At 47.2% G+C, this 21,401-nt stretch overlaps 1 protein-coding gene and 1 non-coding gene across 2 annotated transcripts; both read left to right on the top strand.

The window, feature by feature from the left end:
* Window positions 1–4,880: 4,880 nt before the first annotated feature.
* Window positions 4,881–4,987, top strand: LOC147921209 (small nucleolar RNA R71). The gene has a single exon (XR_015591831.1). It is a non-coding gene; the product is annotated as a small nucleolar RNA R71 (small nucleolar RNA).
* Window positions 4,988–13,154: 8,167 nt separating this feature from the next.
* On the top strand, window positions 13,155–13,778 carry LOC147921208 (uncharacterized). Its single transcript, XM_087501382.1, has one exon. It carries the CDS (start codon window positions 13,155–13,157, stop codon window positions 13,776–13,778), a length of 624 nt encoding a protein of 207 aa, XP_087357508.1.
* The last annotated feature ends 7,623 nt before the right edge of the window (window positions 13,779–21,401 follow it).

Genomic DNA, 21,401 nt, shown 5'->3' with positions numbered 1-21,401 from the left:
TCCCTTGGTGACTGTCAATGTGAGCCTTGTACTTTCCCAACCAGTACATCCCCAAGATAACATCATTTTTCATGAGTGGAACAATGATCAGGTCAGTAGGCATATCCACACCATTGACAATGACCAAGATTCCTCGAACTGTACCGGACGAGTACATCGCCTGCCCGCCGGCTGCTCGGACCATACCATATCCGGTGTTTGGTTCTTGCCTGAACCCACCTTTTCCTATCATTTCCGGGCTCACAAAACAGTGTGTTGCCCCCGAATCAAACAAGGTGTGCGTTTCCACACCATCTATACTTAAGGTCCCTACACATTCCTCTAGAATGCTAAGTACCCATATCCCCTTTTTTTACATGCATTATGATGCTATGTAATGAACGAATTGAACTTAGAAGGGTTTACATAACATACCAGTAATCGCCCTGAAATTCCCGGCAGCAGTTTCCTCAGACAGCTCATACACGCGTGGTGCAACAGCCTGTCTCTTTGGTGGTGGGGGTAAAGATTCCTCGTCATGGTTTCCACGTTGGTGGGTCTGCCTTCCCTCATCAAGCTCCGGACATTCCCTCCTAAAATGTCCCTCTTTTCCACACAGGAAACAAGCCCTTGGCCCATTGCCATTTTCCATCCTTGGACAGTTCTGGATCTCATGATCCTTACTTCCACAGCGACCGCATGCACCCACGGCCTTCCAGCAAGAACCGCTGTGGTACTTTCCGCAAGTCTTGCACTCTCCATACTTAGCTTTGGACCTTGCATTATCCACCTTATCCCATTTCCTTTTTAGGTCGGTGGTTTTGGCTGGGTGGGTCGAACGCAAAGAAACTCTCTCGCGTTTAAGCTGTTTCTCCTCCTCTATCCCAGCTTCAATCATGGCCGCCCTTTCCACTACTTCCACGACCGAGTTAAAGACACTGTTCACGCAATGGTTGCGGATGTCCACCCTTAGTCTGTGGATAAAGCGGCGGACTTGTGCTTTCTCATCCTCAATTTCCTTTCCCACAAAGCGCATAAGACGACTGAATTCAGCATCATACGCACGTACCGTCATATCGCCTTGTACCAGGTTCAGGTACACACTTTCCAGTCGGTCCCAAGTGTAACAACCTGATTCCCTGGTACGTACGTGGTACATGAGATGGTACTTACACGGTATATGAGATGGTACGTACGCGGTACATGAGATGGTACATACGCGGTACAAGAAATGGTACATACGCAGGTACATGGAAAGTACCGATAGCGGTACATGAGAAGTGCCGATAGCTGTACATGAGAAGTGCCGATAGCGGTACATGAGAAGTGCCGATAGTGGTACATGAGAAGTGCCGATAGCTGTACATGAGAAGTGCCGATAGCGGTACGGTAACCAGTGTTGAGAAGTACCGAATGTGGTATGTAAAGTGTCGATAGCGGTAAAAACCTCGGAACGAGAATAGGACAAATCATGGTCCGTAAAGGACAATGGCTGTGATTCGATAGCCGATAGATCCAGATGGAAACGGAGAGTTCGAGACTACCGAAGTAGTGAACAGATGTTTGAACTGAAGAAAAAGGGAGTTCGTGACCTACATTGTAGATGATGCAGGCATGTAAGTTTATGGATGAAAATGGGAGTGAAATTCCTAGTGATAGTGATAGTGATAGTGATAGTGATAGTGGGAGTGAAAGTCCTAGTGATAGTGATAGTGAGAGTGATAGTGAAGTAGACTATCCGGAAATGGTCGCATTAGTGAACGATGGATTGGGCCGATGGACAAGGATGGATCGGTTAGACTATGGGCTGATGGGAGGCCCGGGAACTCGGAAATCTTGCAAAGATTTAAGCCGACTCACGGGAAAGGAAACCTGAGAGAAATGGAAACTCACGGAAAAGGAAAAGTTGATCGGATAAGGATAGGTGCGAAAATTATGGGAAGTTAGGGGGTGATAAGGCTTATTGTTTTGAGGCAACTCGAGGTGGTTTAGTCGACCCTATAAAAGGAATAGAAACCCTTAGAGAAATTCTCTAGAATTCGCACAACATCCGAGAGGGCCGTGAAAGAGAGAGAGAGAGAGAAGAGTTCCATCGAAGCTTTAACCGAGAGATCCTAAGTCTAGATTGAGAGAAGAACGGTAAGTCTTCCCACACCTTGATCTGTCGATAGTTATGGGTTATACATTGCTGGTTAACGATGTAGATCTGTCCATGTAGAGGCGGGGATCAGTTTTGGGCATAGGAACCAAGAGATTAGCACCGCAGGTCAAAATCGAAGGTGAGTGTGTGACTGTGGCCGAGTTCCATGGTTGATTCTCTTGACCCGTGGTTTATTTAATCTTGTTCATTGCTTGTCTTGGTTAATGGTTAATGTGTTATATTGCAATATGAATGGTGGTTGGTCTAAACGACTTAGACAACTATCCTATGTGAATTGTTTGACTTGCATGACTTGATTGGAATATACTCTGTGTCGGATTGAGATTGTTGAACTTAACTTAGTGAGACGGGATGACCGCTCCACTAAGTAAACTTGTTTGCTTACGCCTCCTTTTATGGACGCAGGAAAAGAAAGGTCTGATGATCAGGACTTTAGTGGCTGACCAGCTTGTGTGACCGAGGCAAGGGAGGAAGAGGATGGTGGCTTTGGGTATTTTAATTATGGTTTTTATTTCTAAAGATTTCTATTGTTACCATGCATGGGATGGGAATGTTGTTAAGGATAAATTGAGCCTATGATTTAATGAATGAGTATTTTTAAGTTATTTCACCTGTTATACCTATTCGGTGTTGCACAATATTAAACGAACGAATAGAATTGCATAGGCCCTAAGAAACTTTTACTGTCCGATACGGACATGTACGGTATTTTAGGGTCAGGGTCTTACATTTGGTATTAGAGCACGGTTATAATTCTAGGACATGGTTGTGTAACGGGTGCATGGGTTATTATTACTAAAAAGCCATCCTTCCTTGCCAAGAACGTCTCACGGTAAGACTGGTCATGTTTAGATCATAGGGTGTGTGAGAAAACAGGTACAAACGGTTTAGGGAAGAGCCTACTGGAACTCTCAGGAACTTTTCATGAAGCGTTTTCTCTCTCAGTTACAAAGGGGGACGAAAATTGGAGATTAAACCCTAAAAATGTCGGCCACAACCTTTATAATCCCTAAATTGAAACAGCAATAAACCAAGAAATCTTGTAATCGAACTGAATTCCTGACCAAACTTGGTGTCGAGCGACACCCTTGCCACAATTCCACTTTTTGGTTCACGGGCATTACAGTTCTCCCCCACCAACATAGATTCGTCCTCGAATCTTGAACAACCATCAGCCATGGACTTCCATGCAACTGTCTGCACGGCCTGCACCTCTTCCGACTAATTTGTGAAGGTTACCTCCAGGTGATGAACTCGCGTTCCAAGCACTATTTGCTCTCGAATTTTGGACTTTCCTTTACTCATAAGTTTCAACCTTGCGTTTTTATTGGCTTCTCACCAAGCCTTAGCCTGCATGCCATTAGTATTGGCTCTTCATCGGGCCTAAGCCACATGCCATAAAATATAAGGGAAGTCCAATATTCTTTTCTTGGGTTTCCATCCTACAGTGCGCCTCTGGATCGTCATCCAAAGTCGATATACCAGCCACACTCTCAAGTCACAAAGTCTCTGTATATGACAATACTAGGAGAACAAAAGATTCCCCAAAGAGTCGTTAAGGACCAATTTTTCATAGAGCAAATAATTCTGAACACGTATGAGTCCTATCTCCTAACCAGGTTTCCCTCATGTAGCTTGCATAAAACATCACAATGTCCTACCAACCACATATCCTCTAATTGGGATACCTCATGACGACACAATGGTCATCAACATACCAAAATAGCCGCCACTAAGGCTAACAAATGTCCTATATAGGACCGCCACAAAGGCCAACAAATGTCTAAATAGACTGCCACCAATACCTAACAAATGTCTTAAACAAGACCGCAACCAATGCCAAGTAATTGTCCTAACAAGGACCGCTACCCAGACCACACATCCCGAAGGACCATCACAAAAACCACTCATCCCGAAGGACCGTCACAAATTAACATTGTAATAGCAACATCTTTCATTTGTGCATCAAACATAGCTCTATACTTGTCCACTTCGCTCATAGGGTGGAGGCACAAATAGAGTCTCCTTGGCAATATCTTTACTCTTCTTGGGAGCTTCATCAATGGTCTTATCTTTCTTTGGTTCCTCAACCATTTTATCTTCCCTTTGTCAACCACAACCTTTTCAGCTTCTATGTCTTTACCACAATCTTTTTCTATCAACTCATCTTCATCTTCATTCTCAACCACTACCTCCCCTCCCTTAGGCTCAATGTACCTATTGATCTCTTGAGTAGGCTGAGTCTTACAACTTCTAAGTGTGACGGCATTAATATACTCTTTTGGGTTTGGTTCTGGTTTTCCCGGCAATGAACCCATTGGCCACTTTGTAGAAGAGGAAGATTTTCCATGGACCTGTGTTTGCAACCTCTCAATCTTAGCATTTAACACTCTATACACCTCATCAACCTTGGTGTGCATAGCTTTCATTTTTGAGTGGCCAACTCAATAGCACTTCTTCCTTGACCTTCTAGTAGTTGGCGAAGTAGAGCAAGAATCATCTTATCCATCTTGTCATTCAATGCCTTTGATCTCCTTGTCGTGCTACTCATTAATATCAGAATGATCCCTTGGAGTTATATCATAATCCTCCCAATAATTTCCATCACTTTGATCAAGATTCTCCACTAAGGTCATACCAACAACAACATAGGAAATCACCATTACTTGCTGTATCAACCAACATTCTTATCTTTGGGAGTACCCCTTTGTGTACTGTACTTAGAATAGATTCTTTAGAGAAACCATGATGAGAACATTGAATAATATAGCTCTTGAATCTCTCTCATGCTTCACTAAAACTCTCATTTCCCTTTTGAGCAAAGCTTGATATTTCATTTCTTAGCCTTTTGTTCTTGTAGGAGAGAAGAACTAGGATAGGAAAGCTCTCTTGCATTGATCCCAAGAGGTGACTCATCCCACTGGTAGGTTCTTCTCCAGAGTTCTAGCTCGGTCTCCAAGAGAAAATGGAAAGAGGCAGAGTTTGAATGCATCTTTAGAGATACAATTGATTTTGATTGTTCCGCACATCATATCAAACTGATCCAAGTGGTCAAGAGGGTCTTCCATAGGTAAGCCATGGAACTTTGAGCTTTGCACCATGTTGATAAGACTTGACTTGATCTTATAGTTATTGTTCTCAACAAGCGGTGCTCTAGTCCCCATGCAGTGCCCATGAATGTTCGGTTCATCAAAGGTGCCAGTGACTCTTGGTTGTCTTGGAGGATGGATATGAGCTTTTTCAACATTGGGCTGGTCATTTCCATTATGACCATCAACAGGAGGAGGGTTTTTCTCCATATCTTGTCATGCTAGCCAGCGATTCTCTCATTCAAAACGGCAAATGTCTTCAACACACTCAACTAAATTGGCTTAGCCTTGACTTCTCAAGTTCATACACCTTGCAAAAGAGAATCCAAAACACCAAAGCAAACCAAGTAAGTAATAATGTAAAGAAAATGTTTAGGCTCAAGCAAAGATTAAATCCTAATGGTGAAATCTATTGCAAATGGGCAACAATGCCAAATTGATGTAGTACTTATCTCTATTCATTTAATATCGAACCACAAATTTGCAAAGATTCAAACACTAAGAATACATAAATATCCTCAATCTAAACGTAACAAATGATTGTTTTATGAAACAACTTAACTAACAAGCTAGTTTAAAGAAAGCAAACAAAGCAAACTCAAAACAAAGCAAACACAAACTTAAAACTGCTTTTAATCAAGGTAAAACAAATGAACCTTGGGCAAGGTTAATAACTTGGTAGATGTAATGTTGCGATCCTGCATAGGATCGTAGGCCGTGACTTGGTCCGAGAATGGCAGGGAAGTCTCAGACAAGTCTAGTAGGAGCTGCTCATTAGCTCGGACAGTGGGAGAAACCGAGCCAAGTACGGGAATAGAGATCAGCCATCATGGACAGCTCTCAACTAGCTAGGGACAACATGACCAGCTCTCGACCAGCTACGTACAGTTTGACCAGCTGCCGACCAGCTGTTGTCCAGCTAGTGTCAGCTCGACCAGCTAGCGTCAGCAACCCAGCTGCCAGTCAGCTACCCGTAGCTCGGCCAGCTGCCAAGGAGCTCAACCCAGCTTGATGGATAGGTACCTTTTGGGGCCTAGACTTCGGCCAGCTGCCAAGGAGCTCAACCTACTTGATAGATAGGTACCTTTTGGGGCCTAGAATTCAGCCAGAACCCTATATATAGATGCATGGCCTTCATTCCAAACACACCATCGGAAACAGAAAACATAACAAAAACTCGAGAAAGAACGAGTACACAATAGAGAAGAAGGTTTCCAAGACTGAGAGTTCGGCGAGTAAGGTTGAGGGTCGGAGGTACGGTACAGTACCAACCTTATGGGTTTTGAGGGACAGGGTAGTTGCATCTACATAAGCATTTATAATGCTTCGGTTGGTCCTGTTGGTCGGAGGAAAGGGAAAAAAGTAAACGCGGCTCGGCGGTTGGACTGGGGATCTGTACAGATACCTCAATACACCGTCAAACTGATGCGCATGATAACTCTCTACCGGCCAACTACTGTACTGGGCGGATATTATAGCTTAGCGTGCATTGCATGACATTGTACGACCTAAGGGAAATGTTATTGATGGCTACTTGGATTTCAGTAACGGAGAGTGATCATGGAAAAGGAACTGCTTAGGCGCAAGACTCATGGCCGAGAAGATGAGTGGTGGTGTAAGGGTAGCTATGATCGATTATACAGCTTGTACTAGCTTATATGCAAACTCATAAGTTGTATCGAATCCTTTGATTATTTAATACAATATATGAGTGTTTGCTTTACTCTAATTTATATCTTATAGACACTACGTATTGAATCTCAGAATATGCGAATGAACTATATTAAAGAATGGACCATAGAATATGACTAAGTAGCAAGTAAAGGACGAGAGAACCTCACCGGCAGTAGAATGTTTGGGGTCGGGGTCTTTCAAGTTGGTATCAGAGCAGGCTTGGTTCTAGGACTGGTAGTGCGGGTTTTGGGTATCACCATTCATCGGCTTAATGGGATCTCGCGGTAGATGTTCTTACCGTTAGCGGTTTATTTAACTTAACCATGACTAAAATGCATGAGTTTTGCAGATGGGTAAGAGAACAAGGAAAAGAAGAAGAAGGACAAGGGGCTGGCCGATGAGACCATTGACGCCACAGAGACAGTAGTCAACGCGGGGGCAGGAAACATGGACGCCCAGAAACCAGCTGGACCTGTGGCTGGAGAGAAGCAACCTGATAATGATATTCTGGAAAGTAGTGGTGCCACCGATGTAAATGGGCAACCAAATGCAGTACCATCGTCCCAGGAACAATGGCATACGATGAAGGCAATGATGGCACAGTTGGACGTGCTCACAAAGGCCTTGGTACTGGATCCTGTGGTACTAGCGGTGCGTAGCAAGATTGTTACAGAGACCACTGAAGTAGTCATGAGGATTCTCCGACAAAGAGAAGGGACTACTTGGATGTGTTGGAGCATGTCTCTAGACTGAGGACAAATCATTTCCCAGGGAGTTCGGATTCAATCGGCTGACGAGTGGAGGAGTCGACTTGTGAGAAATTTTAATTCCACTCGCTACCCGGAGGAGTATCAAAATGACATTACCGTCCATTTCCTTGAAGAGGAAGCACATAACTGGTAGTTGACGGTTGAGAAACGGAAAGGTGGTCAAGTCCTAACCTTTGCGGACTTTGAGGCGGAATTCAAAAGGAAATTGTTTCCAGCGGAGGCATGGGACCGACTGGAAAGTGCGTACCTAAACCTGGTACAAGGGGATATGACGGTGCGTGCATATTATGTTGAATTTAGCCGCTTTAGGCGCTATGTTGGAAAGGATATCGAGGATGAGAAAGCACAAGTCCGTCCTTTTATCCAAGGACTAAGGGTGGCAATCTGCAACCATTGCTTGACCGGTGTCTTTAACACGGTCGTTGAATTGGTGGAAAGGGAAGCAATGATCGAAGTTGGTATGGAGGAAGAGAAACAACTTAGGCACGAGAGGGTTTCTTTGCGTTCGACCCACCCAGCCAAAACCACGGACAGGAAGAGAAAATTGCATAAGGTGGACAACGCAAGGTCCGACGCTAAGTATGGAGAGTGTAGGAATTGCGGAAAGCACCATAGTGGTTCTTGCTGGAAGGCTGTAGGTGCATGTGGTTGCTGCTGGAGCAAGGATCATGCGATCCAGAACTGTCTAAGGTTGGAAAATGGCGATGGGCCAGGGACTTGCTATATGTGCGGAAAAGAGGGACATTTTAGGAGGGAATGTCCGAAGCTTGACGTGTGAAGACTGACCCACCAACGTGGGTTCCGTGGCGAGGATTCTTTACCGCCACCACCAAAGAGACAGGCTGTCGCACCATGCGTGTACGAGCTGTCTGAGGAAACTGCTGCTGGGGATTTCAGGGCAATTACTGGTATGTTACGAGAACCTTTCTAAGTTCAGTTCTTGCATTACATAGCATCATAATGCATGTGAAAGGGGGATATGGATACTTAGCATTCTAGAGGAATTCGTAGGGACCTTAAGTTTAGGTGGTGTGGAAACGCACACCTTGTTTGATTGGGGGCGACACATTGTTTGGTGAGCCCTGAAATGATAGGGAAGGTGGGTTCAGTAAGGTACCAAACACTAGATATGGAATGGTCCGAGCAGCCAGCGGGCAGGCAATGTACCCGTCCGGTATGGTTCGGGGAATCTTGGTTATCGTCAATGGTGTTGATATGCCTACTTATCTGATCATTGTTCCACTCATGAAACACGATGTTATCTTGGGGATGGACTGGTTTGGAAAGTACAAGGCTCACATTGATTGTCATCGAGGGCGAGTAAACTTTGAAAGGAAAGAAGGAACATTGAGATTCCAAGGAATAAGATCAACTTCAGGAAGTTTGGTTATCTCGGCAATCCAAGCGGAAACGATGCTGGAGAAAGGATGTAAGGCGTACTTAGCCTCAATAATAACAACATAAGTTGGGGAAAATGCGTAGTTGAAAGATATTCCGATAGAAAGTGAGTTTGCTGATGTGATTGAAGTGGTACGGGGAGTGCGGCCAGATAAGTCAGATCCATTTACCATCGAGCTAGAACCAGGTACGAACCCTATATCAAAAGTGCCTTACCAGATGGCACCAGCATAAATGGCGGAGTTAAAAAAAAAATTGGGACAATTGTTGGAGAAAGGGTTTATCAGACCAAGTAGTTCACCATGGGGTGCACCGGTCTTATTCGAAAAGAAAAAGGATGGTAGCTTCTGGCTATGCATTGATTACCAGGGGCTGAATAGGGTTACAGTGAAAAATAAGTACCCATTACCCCGGATAGATGTATTGTTGGATAATCTTCGAGGTACAAAGTGGTTCTCGAAGATAGACTTGGCCGCGGGGTTTCATCTAATTCCAATAGACCCAACGGACATTCAGAAAACGGCTTTTCAAACAAGGTACGACCACTTTTAGTTTGTGGTCTTGCCATTCGGATTGAAAAACGCACCAGCAGCCTTCTTTAAGATGATGAATGGTGTATTTCGAGAATTCTTAGACGAGTTTGTCATCATCTTCATTGATGACATAGTAGTTTATTCGAACGATTGGGAAACCCATCAGAATCACTTGAGGGCAGTCTTGGAGCGGTAAGAGAGCGTAAGCTTTTCACAAAGTTAAGAAAATGCTCGTTTTGGCAAAGGAGTGTTGGTTTCCTTGGACACATTGTCTCGGACAAGGAGTGTCTGGGATCCGGAAAATATCAAGTTGATAAAGGACTGGCCACGTCCATAGAACATCCTAGGGAACCACACCCTAGGGTAACCACCACAACTTACGGAAACCACATGAAAGACCTGTAACGCCCGCGATCCTGAATAGGATCGTAGGCCATGGCTTGGTCCAGGATGGAAGGGTGATCTCGGACAAGTCGGGGAAGAGCTACTCGTTAGCTCGGTCAAGGGGAGAAAACGAGCCAAGTATGGGACAAGTATTGGTCAGCTCCGGACAGCTTCGGGCCAGGTCCGGACAGCTCCGGGCCAGCTCCGGACAGCTCTCGGCCAGCTCTGGATAGCTTGAGGCCAGCTGCGGTCAGCTCGGCCAGCTAGTGTCAGCTCGTCCAGCTGCCAGGAAGCTCGACCCAGCTCGACCCAGCTCGACCAGCTGGACGACAGTGGACAGTTCACTGACCAGCTGGGAGCTCGGGACCGAAAGGGCACGGCCTAAAGGTCATGGCCGAACGGGTACGGCGAGCGTACATGAGCGAACAGGAGTGAATGAACGGATTCGTCCGAAGGGTGCCTTTTGGGGCCAAAACCGCGGCCCAGGACCCTATATAAAGGGGGCGATCCTCTCATTCTGAGGACACGTTCGGATACTGAAAAATACACCAAAAACTCGAGAGTACGAGTAAAGATCAGGAAGAAGGATCCGAGAAATAAAGAGTTCGGCGAGAAGGGTAATAAGGGTCGGAGGTACGGTACAGTACCGTCCATATAGGCTCTGGGAATTGGGGTAGTGCATCAAACATAAGCAAAAGGAATGCTTCGGTTGGTCCAGTTGGTCGGAGGAAAGGGGGTGCGGCTCGGTAGTGGATCGGGAACCGCCAGGTTCGCCGTGAACCAACCGAACTGATGCGCATGCTACCTCCCTACCGATCAGCGTACCCTCCGGGGTGTCCAAGTACGGACAATTCGGACGGAGAAAAGTAAACGCGGCTCGGCGGTTGGACAGGGATCGGTACAGACCCCCAGTACACCGTTCGAACTGATGCGCGGGATAACTCTCTACCGGCCGATCTCTGTACTGGACAGTTATTAGTACCTAGCGTGCATTGCATGACATGTACAGCGGGAAAGGGAATGTTATTGATGCCTACTTGGTTTCAGGAAAGGAGGGTGATCGCGGGAAAGGAAGTGCTTAGGCGCGGGACTCATGGCCGGGAAGATGAGTGGTGGTGTGAAGGGTAGATAGGATCGATTATACAACTTGTTCTAGCTTATTATGCAAACTCATAAGTTGTATCGAATCCTTTGATTACTTAACGAATATCGAATATTTATTACTCTAAGTATTATATCATAAGGATTATTTATGAATCACAGAATGTGCAAACGAACATTGTTTAAAGGAATGGGCCCTAAAATATGACTAAGTAGTGTAAAGCGACGGGAGAACCTCTCCGGCCATAGTTGGCCGGGGATGGGGTCTTTCAAGTTGGTATCAGAGCATGCTTGGTTCTAGGACCGGTAGTGCGGGTTTGGGGCATCACCACTCATCGGCTTCATGGGATCTCGCGGTAGTTGTTCTTACTGTTTGCGGTTTGTTAATTTAGCCGTGACTAATGCATAATTTTGCAGATGGGTAAGAGCAGCAAGGAAAAGAAAAGAAAAGGCAAGGAGGTGGCCGATGGGACCATGGACGCGGAGACTATGGTCGATGGGACCAAGGACGCGGAGACTATGGTCGATGCGGACGTAGGGAACACGGACACCCTGATTGCAGTCGGACCTGAGGCTGGAGAAAAACAACCGGATAATGATAAGCCGGAGAGTAGCGGAGCTACGGACGTGAATAGGCAACCGAATGTTGTACCATCGTCCCAGGAACAGTGGGAAACGATGAAGGCCATGATGGCACAGCTGGACGTGCTCACAAAGGCGTTGGTACCGGATCCTGTGGTACCAACGGTACGTAGCAAGATTGTTGCGGGGACCATTGGGGTAGGTCCTGGAGATTCTCCGAGAAAGAGAAAGGACTACCTTGATGCACTGGAGCATGTCACAAGGCTAAAGACAAAACATTTCTCGGGTAGTACGGACCCGATTGTGGCTGACGAGTGGAGGAGTCGACTCGTAAGAAATTTCAACTCCACTCGCTGCCCGGAGGAGTATCAAAAGGACATTGCTGTCCATTTCCTGGAAGAGGAAGCCCATGACTGGTGGGTATCAGTGGAGAAACGTACAGGTGGTCAAGTCCTAACCTATGCGGACTTCAAGATAGAATTCAACAAGAAATTCTTTCCCCCGGAGGCTTGGGATCGACTGGAAAGCAAGTACCTGAACCTGGTACAAGGGGAGATGACGGTACGCGCGTATGACGTTGAGTTCAGTCGCCTTAGGCGCTTTGTGGGAAAGGAAATTGAGGATGAGAAAGCACAAGTACGTCGCTTTATCCGTGGACTAAGGGTAGACATCCGCAACCATTGCGTGAACGGTGTCTTTAACTCGGTCGTGGAAGTGGTGGAAAGGGCGGCTATGATCGAAGCTGGGATAGAGGAAGAGAAACAGCTCAAACGCGAGAAAGTTTCTTCTCGTTCGACTCACCCAGCCAAAACCACCGACCGAAAGAGGAAGTGGGACAAGGTGGATAACGCAAGGTCTGAACCCAGGTATGGGGAGTGCAAGACTTACGAAAAGTACCACAGCGGTTCTTGCTGGAAGACCGTGGGTGCATGCGGACGCTGTGGAAGTAAGGACCATGAGATCCGAAACTGTCCAAGGATGGACAATGGCAATGGGCCAAGGACCTGCTACTTGTGCGGGAAGGAGGGACATTTTAAAAGGGAATGTCCAAAGCTTGATCAACGGGGAAACCGTGGCGAGGAATCTTTACCGCCACCACCAAAGAGACAGGCTGTTGCACCACGCGTGTATGAGCTGTCTGAGGAAACTGCCGATGGGAACTACAGGGCGATTACTGGTATGTAACGAGAACCCTTTCTAGTTCAATTCGTGCATTACATAGCATCATGGTGCATGTCTATGGGGATAAGGGTACTTAGCATTCTAGAGGAATGTGTAGGGACCTTAAGTATAGGAGGTGTGGAAACGCACACCTTGTTTGATTCGGGGGCCACACACTGTTTTGTGAGCCCAGAAATGATAGGAAAAGGTGGGTTCCAGAGAGAACCAAACACCGAATATGGAATGGTCCGAGCAGCCGGCGGGCAGGTGATGTTCCCGTACGGTGTAGTTTGGCATCTCGGTCATTGTCAATGGTGTGGATATGCCTACTGACCTAATCATTGTGCCACTCATGAAACATGATGTTATCTTGGGGATGGACTGGTTGGGAAAGTACAAGGCTCACCTTGACTGTCACCGAGGGAGAGTAAATTTTGAGGGAAAGGAAGGAACATTGAGATTCCAGGGAATAAGATCAACTTCGGGAAGTTTGATCATCTCAGCAATCCAGGCGGAAAGGATGCTGGAGAAAGGTTGTGAGGCGTACTTAGCCACAATCACAACAAAGGAAGTTGGGGAAAATAAGGAACTGGATGAGATTCCGGTAGCCAATGAATTTGCCAATGTGTTTGAAGCGGTACGGGGAGTGCCGCCGGATAGATCAGATCCGTTCACCATCGAGCTGGAACCGGGGACGACCCCTATATCTAAAGCGCCTTACCGGATGGCACCGGCAGAAATGGCGGAGTTAAAGAAACAATTGGAAGAATTGTTGGAAAAAGGGTTTATCAGACCAAGTAGTTCACCTTGGGGTGCACCGGTCTTGTTTGTGAAGAAAAAGGATGGTAGCTTTAGGCTATGTATTGATTACCGGGGGCTGAATAGGGTTACGGTGAAGAATAAGTACCCATTGCCCCGGATAGACGAGTTGTTGGATAACCTCTGAAGTGCAAAGTGGTTCTCAAAGATAGACTTGGCCTCGGGGTACCATCAAATTCCGATAGAGCCATCGGACATTCGGAAAACGGCTTTCCGGACGAGGTACGGCCACTTTGAGTTTGTGGTTATGCCGTTCGGATTGACCAATGCACCGGCAGCCTTCATGAAGATGATGAATGGTGTCTTCCGGGAATTCTTGGACGAGTTTGTAATCATTTTCATTGATGACATACTTGTCTACTCGAAGGATTGGGAGACTCATCAGAATCATTTAAGGGCAGTTTTGGTGCGGTTAAGGGAACAAAAGCTTTTCGCGAAATTAAGCAAATGCTCGTTTTGGCAAAAGAGTGTCGGGTTCCTTGGACACATTGTCTCGGACCAAGGAGTGTCCGTGGATCCGGAAAAGATCAAGTCGATAAAGGACTGGCCACGTCCGAGGAATGCCACCGAGATAAGGAGCTTTCTTGGGTTGGCGGGATATTACCGAAGATTCGTCAAAGGCTTTGCGGGTATGACTCAGCCAATGACGCGATTGACGGGGAAAGATACCAAGTTCCTATGGACGGAGGAATGCGAGAAAAGTTTCGCGGAGTTAAAGGCGATGCTCACAAGTGCTCCGGTACTGGTGTTGCCGGAAACGGACGAGCCGTACATAGTGTACACTAACGCCTCTATAACCGGGCTAGGTTGTGTGTTAATGCAAAGGGGCAGTGTAATCGCATATGCTTCAAGGCAACTGCGTAAGCACGAGAGGAATTACCCAACGCACGACTTAAAGATGGCCGCGGTGGTGTTCGCATTGAAGATTTGGCGTTCATATCTCTATGGAGCCAAGGTTCAAATCTTCACCGACCACAAGAGTCTGAAATACATATTCACCCAGCCAGAGTTAAATCTAAGGCAAAGACGGTGGATGGAGTTTGTCGCGGACTATGACTTGGATATTGCCTATCAACCGGGAAAGGCGAATCAAGTCGCCGATGCTTTGAGTAGGAGACGCTTCGATGTGGAAGCTGAGAAAAATCAGGAAGCATAGGTTAATATGCTGGGGACCTTGCATCTAAATGCATTGTCGGGAGAAGTGGAGCCATTGGGCTTAGGGGCAGCTGATCAAGCGGACCTACTTAGTAGAATTCGTTTGGCTCAGGAAAAGGACAAGGAACTAAAGGGTTGGGCGGAGAATAATAAGACTGAGTTCCAAACATCGAACAATGGAACCATTGTGGTGAATGGACGGGTGTGTGTGCCGCAAAGTAAGGAACTAAGGGACGAAATCCTAAGGGAAGCGCACCAGTCTAAGTTCTCAATCCACCCCGGTTCGACCAAGATGTATCGCGATCTGAAACGATACTATCACTGGAAGGGAATGAAAAGAGATGTGGCCGCGTGGGTTGCTAAGTGTAAAACCTGTCAACTCGTTAAGGCCGAGCATCAGGTACCGAGCGGTTTGGTCCAAAGTCTACCCATGCCGGAATGGAAATGGGATCATGTGACCATGGACTTCGTGACTGGGTTGCCTATGAGCAAGTGGAAACACGATGCAGTCTGGGTAGTGGTTGACAGATTGACCAAATCTGCACACTTCATCGCAATCGCGGAAACGGATGGGGCCGAAGTGATCGCGGCCAGGTACATGGAAGAGATTGTCCGGCTTCACGGGGTACCGGTGAGCATTGTCTCAGACCGTGATACACGGTTTACCTCGCTATTCTGGAAAGCTTTTCAAAAGGCCCTGGGAACAAGGGTGAACTTGAGTACAGCGTACCACCCACAGACGGACGGGCAATCCGAAAGAACAATTCAGACGCTTGAGGATATGTTGCGAGCATGCGTACTGGATTGGGGTGGAGGCTGGGAAAGTTACTTGAACTTGGTGGAATTCGCATACAACAATAGCTACCAAGCTAGTATCGGAATGTCACCTTATGAAGCACTATATGGCCGAGCATGTCGAACGCCTTTGTGCTGGACGCCGGTTGGGGAACGGACGTTATTCGGACCCGGGATTGTGGACGAAACGGCCGACAAGCTAAGGTTCTTAAAAATCAAGTTGAAAGAAGCCCAAAACCGACAGAAAAGTTATGGGGACAAGCGTCGGAAACAGTTGGAGTTTGAAGTGGGTGACTTGGTGTACCTTAAGGCCATGACCTATAAGGGAAAAGGGCGTTTCACTAAGAGGAAAAAGTTGAGCCCAAGGTACGTTGGTCCGTACAAGGTACTTGAACGGGTAGGTACGGTGGCGTACAAGCTGGAGTTACCACCAAAGTTAGACGCTTTCCACAAGGTGTTCCATGTATCTCAACTTCGGAAATGCCTAAGAGAAGAGGATGAAGTGGTCGAAGATGTTCCGGCCGAGTTGCAAGAGAACTTGACCGTGGAAGCGACACCTATTCGGATCATTGATCGAATGGTAAAGGAAATGCGCAGGAAGAAGATGAACATGGTAAAAATCTTGTGGAACTGCAGCGGACGGGAAGAAGCTACTTGGGAAACTGAAAACAAGATGAAGGCCGATTTTCCTAAGTGGTTCAAGGAGATGAGTGAAGATCAACTTGATCCGGATTCGGGGACGAATCCCCTTCAAGGGGGGGAGACTTGTAACGCCCGCGATCCTGAATAGGATCGTAGGCCATGGCTTGGTCCGGGATGGAAGGGTGATCTCGGACAAGTCGGGGAAGAGCTACTCGTTAGCTCGGTCAAGGGGAGAAAACGAGCCAAGTATGGGACAAGTATTGGTCAGCTCCGGACAGCTTCGGGCCAGGTCCGGACAGCTCCGGGCCAGCTCCGGACAGCTCTCGGCCAGCTCTGGATAGCTTGAGGCCAGCTGCGGTCAGCTCGGCCAGCTAGTGTCAGCTCGTCCAGCTGCCAGGAAGCTCGACCCAGCTCGACCCAGCTCGACCAGCTGGACGACAGTGGACAGTTCACTGACCAGCTGGGAGCTCGGGACCGAAAGGGCACGGCCTAAAGGTCATGGCCGAACGGGTACGGCGAGCGTACATGAGCGAACAGGAGTGAATGAACGGATTCGTCCGAAGGGTGCCTTTTGGGGCCAAAACCGCGGCCCAGGACCCTATATAAAGGGGGCGATCCTCTCATTCTGAGGACACGTTCGGATACTGAAAAATACACCAAAAACTCGAGAGTACGAGTAAAGATCAGGAAGAAGGATCCGAGAAATAAAGAGTTCGGCGAGAAGGGTAATAAGGGTCGGAGGTACGGTACAGTACCGTCCATATAGGCTCTGGGAATTGGGGTAGTGCATCAAACATAAGCATAAGGAATGCTTCGGTTGGTCCAGTTGGTCGGAGGAAAGGGGGTGCGGCTCGGTAGTGGATCGGGAACCGCCAGGTTCGCCGTGAACCAACCGAACTGATGCGCATGCTACCTCCCTACCGATCAGCGTACCCTCCGGGGTGTCCAAGTACGGACAATTCGGGCGGAGAAAAGTAAACGCGGCTCGGCGGTTGGACAGGGATCGGTACAGACCCCCAGTACACCGTTCGAACTGATGCGCAGGATAACTCTCTACCGGCCGATCTCTGTACTGGACAGTTATTAGTACCTAGCGTGCATTGCATGACATGTACAGCGGGAAAGGGAATGTTATTGATGCCTACTTGGTTTCAGGAAAGGAGGGTGATCGCGGGAAAGGAAGTGCTTAGGCGCGGGACTCATGGCCGGGAAGATGAGTGGTGGTGTGAAGGGTAGATAGGATCGATTATACAACTTGTTCTAGCTTATTATGCAAACTCATAAGTTGTATCGAATCCTTTGATTACTTAACGAATATCGAATATTTATTACTCTAAGTATTATATCATAAGGATTATTTATGAATCACAGAATGTGCAAACGAACATTGTTTAAAGGAATGGGCCCTAAAATATGACTAAGTAGTGTAAAGCGACGGGAGAACCTCTCCGGCCATAGTTGGCCGGGGATGGGGTCTTTCAAGACCCTGACCCGGACGTCCCAGCGTCCGCGGTCATGGCTTCCCTTCCCGGCTGAACATCCATTGATTCGTTTACTTAGCTTTAGCCTGTGGCCTAGCCTTGTAAACCATTATACGCAGCAAAATGTAACTTTACCCCTTACCTTCCCTTTGTGCATAGCCATAACCAACCAACCTCACAGGCTTTGCACACATTAGGGATGGGGACTTATAGCCCCTTCAGTGCATGGTGATCGGTTGCGCTATCGGCTTCCCAAACCACTCATGTTCCCGAAGCTTGGCATCGGACGTGCCACTAGTTGACCTGTCGGTCATACCTTGGTACCTCGATCGACTCATCGGTCTTGGTATCAGAGCCTGATCCGATAAAACAATCCGACCCCATTATCAACTCGCCGATCGACCACAGACCGAGCTGATACTCTCAGAACACAAGTATGGGCCTCCCAATCCTTCGAGTAAACAAGTATGTCATCAATAAAGATGATGACAAACTCGTCTAAGAACTCTCAGAACACACCATTCATCATCTTCATGAAGGCTGTCTGTGCATTGGTCAGTCCGAACGGCATGACCACAAACTCAAAGTGGTCGTACCTCGTCCGAAAAACAATTTTCCGAATGTCTGATGGTTCTATCGGAATTTGATGGTACCCCGAGGCCAAGTCTATCTTCGAGAACCACTTTGCACCTCGAAGATTATCCAACAGCTCATCTATCCGGGGCAATGGGTACTTATTTCTGCCGGTACCATCCGATAAGGCGCTTTAGATATAGGGGTCATCCCTGGTTCTAGCTCGATGGTGAACGGATCTGACCTATCCGGCGGCACTCCCCATACCGCTTCAAACACATCGGCAAATTCGTTGGCTATTGGAATATCATCCAGTTCCGTATTTTCCCCAACTTCCTTGGTTGTGATTGTGGCTAAGTATGCCTCATAACCTTTCTCCAGCATCCTTTCCGCCTGGATTGTCGAGATGATCAAACTTCACGAAGTTGATCTTATTCCCTGGAATCTCCATGTTCCTTCCTTTCCCTCAAAGTTTACTCTCCCTCAGTGACAACCAATGTGAGCCTTGTACTTTCCCAACCAGTCCATCCCAAGATAACATCGTGCTTCATGAGTGGAACAATGATCAGGTCAGTAGGCATATCAAAACCATTGACGATGACCGAGATGCCGCGAACTACACCGTACGGGTACATCACCTGCCCGCCGGCTGCTCGGACCAATCCATATCTAGTGCTTGGTTCTCGTCTGAACCCACCTTTCCCTATCAATTCTAGGCTCACAAAACAGTGTGTTCCCCCCGAATCAAACAAGGTGTGCGTTTCCACACCGCCTATACTTAACGTCCCTACACATTCATCTAGAATGCTAAGTACCCATATCCCCCATTCACATGCATTATTATGCTATGTAATGCACAAATTGAACTTAGAAAGGTTCTCGTTACACACCAGTAATCGCCCTGAAATTCCCAGCGGCAGTTTCCTCGGACAGATCATACACGCGTGGTGCAACAGCTTGTCTCTTTGGTGGTGGCGGTAAGGATTCCTCGCTACGGTTCCCACGCTGATGGGTCTGTCTTCCCTCATAAAGCTTCGGACATTCCCTCCTAAAATCTCCCTCTTTCCTGCACAAGTAGCAGGACCTTGCCCATTGCCATTTTCCATCCTTGGACAGTTCCGGATCTCATGATCCTTACCTCCATAACAACCGCATGCAGCCACGGCATTCCAGCAAGAACCGCTTTGGTACATTCCACAAGTCTTGCACTCCCCATACTTAGCTTTGGGCTTCAATCATGGCTGCCCTTTCCACTACTTCCACGACCGAGTTAAAGACACTGTTCACGCAATGGTTGCGGATGTCCACCCTTAGTCCGCGGATAAAGTGACGGACTTGTGCTTTCTCATCCTCGATTTCCTTTCCCACAAAGTGCCTAAGGCGGCTGAATTCAGCATCATACGCACGTACCGTCATATCCCCTTGTACCAGGTTCAAGTACGCACTTTCCAGTCGGTCCCAAGCCTTCGGGGGAAAGAATTTCTTGTTGAATTCTTTCTCAAAGTCTGCATAGGTTAGGACTTGACCACATGTACGTTTCTCAACCGATACCCACAAGTCATGTGCTTCCTCTTCAAGGAAACGGACGACAATGTCCTTTTGATACTCCTCCGGGCAGCAAGTAGAGTTGAAGTTTCTTACAAGTCGACTCCTCCACTCATCAGCCACGATTGGATCCATACTTCCCAGGAAATGTTTCGTCCTCAGTCTTGAGACACGCTCCAACGCATCCAAGTGGTCCTTTCTGTTTCTCGGAGAATCTTCAAGACTTACTCCGATGGTCCCCGTAACAATCTTGCTATGTACCGTTGGTACCACAGGATCCGGTACTAACGCCTTTGTGAGCACGTCCTGCTGTGCCATCATGGCCTTCATCGTTTCCCCCTGTTCCTGGGATGATGGTACGGCATTTGGTTGCCCATTCACGTTCGTAGCACCGCTACTCTCCGGCTTATCATTATCCGGTTGTTTCTCTCCAGCCTCAGGTCCGGTTGGATTATGGGTGTCCGTGTTCCTTGGCTCCACGTCGACTAATGTCTCAGCGGCGCCAATGGTCTCATTGGCCACTTCCTTGCCCTTCTTTTTCTTTTCCTTGCTGCTCTTACCCATCTACAAAATTTATGCATTAGTCATGGCTAAGTTAAATAGACCGCAAACAGTAAGAACAATTACCGCGAGATCCCACTAAGACGATGAGTGGTGTGATACCCAAAACCCACACTACCGGTCCTAGAACCAAGCATGCTCTGATATCAACTTGAAAGACCCTGACCCCGACCATCTATGGCCGGAGAGGTTCTCTCGTCCCATTACGCTACTTAGTCATATTTTAGGGCCCATTCTTTAAACAATGTTCATTCGCACAGTGATACATTACATAGAGTCTATATGATATAATACTTAGAGTAAAACAAACATTTGATATTACATTAAGTAATCAAAGGAGTCGATACAATTCGTGAGTTTGCATAATAAGCTAGTACAAGTTGTATAATTGATCCTAGCTACCCTTAACACCACCACTCATCTTCCCGTCCATGAGTCTCGCGCCTAAGCACTTCCCTTTCCGCGATCACACTCCTTTCCTGAAATCCAAGTAGCCATAAATAACATTTCTCTTAGGCCATGCAAGGCCGTACAATGTCATGCAATGCATGATAAGTCATAATATCAGTCCAGTACAGCAGTTGGCCGGTAGAGAGTTATCCCGCGCATCAGTTCAAAGGTGTACCCAGATATCTGTACACATTCGGGGCCAGCCGCCGAGCCGTGTTTACTTTTCTCCGACCATGCCGTCCGTACATGGACACTCCGGGTGGTACGCTGACCGGTAAGGAGGTAGCATGTGCATCAGTTTGGTCGTATCACGGTGAACCTAGTGGTACCCGATCCACTTCCAAGCCGCACCCCCTTTCCTCCGACCAACTAGACCAACCGAAGCTTTATAAATGCTTATGCAGATGCAAATACCCCGTTCCCCGTAAACCATAAGGTCAGTAATGTACCGTACCTCTAAGCCTTAGGCCTTATCGCCGAACTTTATATCTTGGAACCCTCTTCTCTATCTTATACTCGAACTCGAATTTTTAGTATGTTTTCCTGTT

The sequence above is a fragment of the Camelina sativa genome, chromosome 19, assembly GCF_030686135.1.
Source record: "Camelina sativa cultivar CO46 ecotype springtype chromosome 19, ASM3068613v1".
Lineage (NCBI taxonomy): Eukaryota > Viridiplantae > Streptophyta > Magnoliopsida > Brassicales > Brassicaceae > Camelina > Camelina sativa.
Note: the sequence above shows the minus strand (reverse complement) of the source record. Positions and strands in the feature narration are given on the sequence as shown.

Excerpts from the sequence above, each read along its gene's own strand:
- LOC147921208 (XM_087501382.1), top strand. The coding sequence starts at position 13,155 with ATGCCTACTGACCTAATCATTGTGCCACTCATGAAACATGATGTTATC.